This window comes from Bufo gargarizans, chromosome 5, assembly GCF_014858855.1.
Source record: "Bufo gargarizans isolate SCDJY-AF-19 chromosome 5, ASM1485885v1, whole genome shotgun sequence".
In the NCBI taxonomy this organism is placed as follows: domain Eukaryota; kingdom Metazoa; phylum Chordata; class Amphibia; order Anura; family Bufonidae; genus Bufo; species Bufo gargarizans.
The window spans coordinates 433,554,468-433,559,017 of NC_058084.1; the positions used below are offsets into that span (position 1 = coordinate 433,554,468).

A 4,550-nucleotide genomic window follows, 5' to 3' on the forward strand; every position below is an offset into this window, starting at 1 on the left:
TTTCCTCAGTTAGAATAGGCATTTTTGTAGAATGACATTTACAGAAGATCTTGAAAAGACTTTTCTTCAGTTTTCTTTGTTTAGTCGGATTACTTTAATCTCTCTGTATTGTTGAAACGGAGATGAAATAACCTTTTATTAAAAATGTTACAAAAAACCACATGCTTTCAAAGGGTGTCCTAATTTTTTCACATGACTGTATATATATATATATATATATATATATATATGTATATATATAGTAAGCATCCAAGGGGTGAGGCTATTGATGGCAAGTATGTGTCACTGAGGTTGCTGCTCTCAGTGATGTGAATCCCGGATGTAAATGGCAACCAGTGATGTTAAATTGCTGAGTTTGTGGTACCTGGAATTTGGGTCTGGGATTTAGGAGTGACAGAAGAGTTTGGGTGGGAAGGTCACTCCCATACTCCATTTCGTGTGTTACCACCTCACCCAGCTGGAAGCTAATATAAAAGACACACTGTCAGTGTGTGTGTGGTGTTGGTCTGCAGAGGACTTGGGAGCATTTCCTCTCCACAGTGTGCCAAAGAAAGAAAGAGTCAAGACTCTTCACAAAGGTGACTCCTGTATTTTTGCCTGTTTAAAAATTGAACTGGTATATGACACATGAGGGCTGAAGATCAGTGCTTTATGTGACTGAACTTTGATAGGCTGAAGCCAATTGTGTTTTTTTCCAATAAAACCCTTATGTTGCATCTAATCCTGCCGACTGCCTACCATTTGTAAAGCTAACCTCCACAATATATAATGGATTTTTGTCTTTAAAGGGAGTGAGAGATACCATAAAACAATGGCAGACAATGCACTTAAGAAGTCCAGGAAGAGACGCCACTGCTGCCCCGACTTACCAGCCAAGCGGCGTCGGATTGACCCTGCACAATCATCTCAGAGGCGTGTTGTGATCTACACCCCGTCCAGTGAGCTCCTGAGGTGTCTCGGACTCTTTCTACGTCGGAGGTGCTATAAGCTTGATCTTTCCCCTACACAGGTTATAGGATGGCTAAAAAATATTGACAACTATCTCCTTACTTCGGGTTGCCAACCCGTAAGTTTCCTGAGCTCAGGCAGCGTTGTCTTCCTCTATATGCTATGCCGGGACCTCATCTCCCCAGAGGTAGACAGTGTAGAACAGCTTCAAGTGTCGGTCCTGACCTGCTACTTCATCACCCACTGCTACACCGGCAATGAAATTGGGTATCCAGAAACACCGTTCCTGGTGGGCTCAAGGACGGCCTTTTGGGACCGATGCCTGTCTTACATCAACATTATGAGCTCCAAGATGATGCAGATCAATTCCAACCGCCAGATTTATAGCGAGACACTCGCTGAGCTGAAAGCTAAAGGGCGATAAGACAACCTGTGTCCTGCGTGATCTGGATGGACATAAGATGTATTGAAAAATGAGGCTAGAATATGACATTTTGTGAAGGGACCATGTTTTAGGGAGGTATTAACATCTAAGACCACCATGTTATACATATATGCCATATGAGTTATCATGGCTCCTGGAGATTTAAGATCAGGATGTAAAAGACTCCAGGCTGCATTGTATGAACTCCTGGTTTATTACATGTTCCCCTCACAAGCCGCTCTGGCTCTTTTTCAAGTTCTGATTTTTGAAATTGATATCTCTTAGAGATTTCAATAATGGAATTATACCGTATGGCTCTCAGAGCAGACAATGATTTTTCACATTGCCGCACTATGGTGCAAAGACATACGTTTTCAGACTGGACTTTACAAATGCATGATTTTTATTTGGCTCGGAGCATTTCTTTATAGGTGACAACTGGAGAACCAGGGACTAAGTTATAAACTGAACTTATCTTACTTCACAAAATCGTTCCCTGTTCCGAGCTCTCAGTCATGTGGCCCTGGAAGCTCTGTTGTGATCCAGTATTGATGACGTTTCGTCCACTGGTCACTTGTCTTCCATGATCCTAAATTATGCCCCGTTGACAGCACATCACCAGTAATATCCCTTTTGGGGCTGGTGCTCTGTGCTGTGTGCAAGGTGCATGTGATGACCCAGCATACAATAGCTGGATACATGCATGCACAGACAGAAGAAGAGTGCTTGCCCTCTTCTACAGTAAAGATTGCAGAGAAGTCAGAGGAAGGTAAAGAGCAATACCCAGGACAGAGCACTGCAGCTCATCCAATGTAGTTTCGAAACTACTAACCCCCTCTTCAACCTCAGCACCACAATGTCAAGTTTATCAACAAATGGTGCACAACAAGGAGGCAAATAAATAGCAGCAGAAACCTCAAACAAGTGAAGATCAAATACAGAGCATCACAAAGTCTTCTGAACAGAAGAAGAAGGCAGCTGGAGCTTTGCTGAGACTTGAACTCTGTGCTTTATACACCCAGTGCACTTAAGTTACTTAGGTAACATTGTTTCTGAAACATGCTGAATTTTCTTTTATTAAACTTAAACAGAACTTCACTGTTTTAACTTAGTCTTTTTTATTTTTTTATTTGAGGACTTTCATGTAATAAAAATGAGAGATTAATGGAAAAAATATAAACGACATTGTAAATCATGAATATGTAGTGCAAATGCTACAATGCTTGTTCTGTTTCATGTAGGATAAAGAAGTGTGTTTTTATTTATTTATTTTTTATTTATAAATATTATTTATATTTGTGGCCCCCTCACAGGATACTGAGGACATCGGCGTACATTGTATGGTGGTTGTGCTTGATATTGTTGTCCAGATCCCTTTACTTGACTTGAATATGACTGAGCTGCACACAGTTTATATGACCAATGGACATCACTGGTCTAGAAAGAGGCTGCGGCGCTTACCACCTTTATTTCTGGCTTATTTCCGATATTGGTTACCTACCATATGGACATCTATTTCAGGGTTCTTGGCCCTTGTAAGTATAGAGCATGGTACTGAATTAAATGCCACAGCTTTGAGACTGTACTGCTTCTCAATGAGGAGATCAGGGTGTTGTCTCACAGTCCTTATAACAAATGCATTGACATCAAAGGGTATCTTTTTTGTTTACTTTTAAGCCTAATTTTTACTGTGATTCAATATTGTCACACAATAAAGCAAGTACAAGTGGGAGAATTTCGCAAAATATGTTTCTAATCCAGTTTGGTTCAATTGCCTATCAGATTGGGCCACCGATGCCAACTCTGCACTTTCAGGAGTGGACCGGGTGGAAGACAATGTGAAGAAACTGGAGGCACTCTCAGTCATCCAATCTACTACTGCCTGCACTTATTATGGCTCTCCTCATTTTGTTACAGTCACCCACAAAATTGCCTAACAAACGAACAATTGTATATCTGTGTCACGGATGCAAAGGAGGTGTTTAGCACAAAAAAAAAAAGATAGGTAGGTCACACCGACCAAATTAACCGGCTGAATAACTATTATATATCCTTGTGACTGTGGCAAGTATAGTTTTTTTTCAACCAAAAAAAAAGGTAAGTTACACAGACCCAATTAAATGGCTAAATAACTATTATTTGTGGTCGGGGCTATGTGTGAAAGAACCTACCGCCCTGAAATTCCCCTAACTAAACTGGCGGCTTGAGTTGTGGCATAACCGCTACCGACGAGAGTATACCTGAAAGAGGCCAAAAAGTCCAGCATGAAAATACACATATGTTTATTGACACATTTACAACGCCAGATTCTGAAAGGCACCTTGAATCTCACTGACAGGATTCGGCACATACCGGCTGTAACATGAGGACCGCCATCGGCCCAACTTGCGGATAATGTGAGCTGGTACTTGATTCTTGGAGGCGGCAGAGGCTGCCCCTATCCTGAACGAATGTCCTGAAACTGAGAGGGGGTCTAAACCCAAATTGGCCGCTAGCAAGCGCGCGTGTGCTACGAATTGGGACGTGGACAATGCAGCTGTCCCGAAGGGTAACAGTGGGGAGTCAGCCCTGTGACTGGCTAGTGCTTCTGACAGTTCCCGTAGAACGTGGACCGGACACCATTTGTGATAGGTGGGGAAGAACCTAATGAGGGTAGGGGGACCTGACTGGGAAGTCTTGGTGACAGGTAAGGATAGGACAAAGCCCTCTGGGCTGGGAACCAACTGTCGGCGGGATAGGAAGGGGCCGTGGAGCGACAGTGACGTAAACTCACCTGGCCTCATGAAGCCGTAAAAAGCCAAATAGATGGCGGCTTTGAGCACCAAGCTTTGCAGAACCCCGAAAGGCCTGAGGTCCAACAGATCGGACATGCCCCTGAACGTGGGGCCGGACACGGGCTGTCTACGGGGGTTGACACCTGGGGTGCAATTCTGTAGACCTTTCAACGTGGCCTTGACCACGTGACTGGAGAACAACGACATTCTTTCTGGCTGTGAGCGAGACAAATGGTGCTGGACCCCGGCCAGATAAGTTTTCACGGTGCCGGGAGAAAGGTGCATGTGCTCGTGACAGTACCCGATGAATGCCAATATGAAGTCTATGTGGCCCAGGTCGCCTGGGGGGTGTTCCTGTTGGAACTTGAGGTACAACCGCCAGCCCGTGTTGTACGCCCGGGTGG

At 43.8% G+C, this 4,550-nt stretch overlaps 1 protein-coding gene across 1 annotated transcript; it reads left to right on the forward strand.

Moving 5' to 3' along the window:
- Positions 1-811: 811 nt before the first annotated feature.
- Positions 812-1,372, forward strand: LOC122939494 (cyclin-dependent kinase 5 activator 1-like). The gene has a single exon (XM_044295564.1). The coding sequence runs from the start codon at positions 812-814 to the stop codon at positions 1,370-1,372; it is 561 nt and encodes a 186-aa protein (XP_044151499.1).
- The last annotated feature ends 3,178 nt before the right edge of the window (positions 1,373-4,550 follow it).

Coding starts and splice junctions, on each gene's coding strand:
- LOC122939494 (XM_044295564.1), top strand. CDS start 812: ATGGCAGACAATGCACTTAAGAAGTCCAGGAAGAGACGCCACTGCTGC.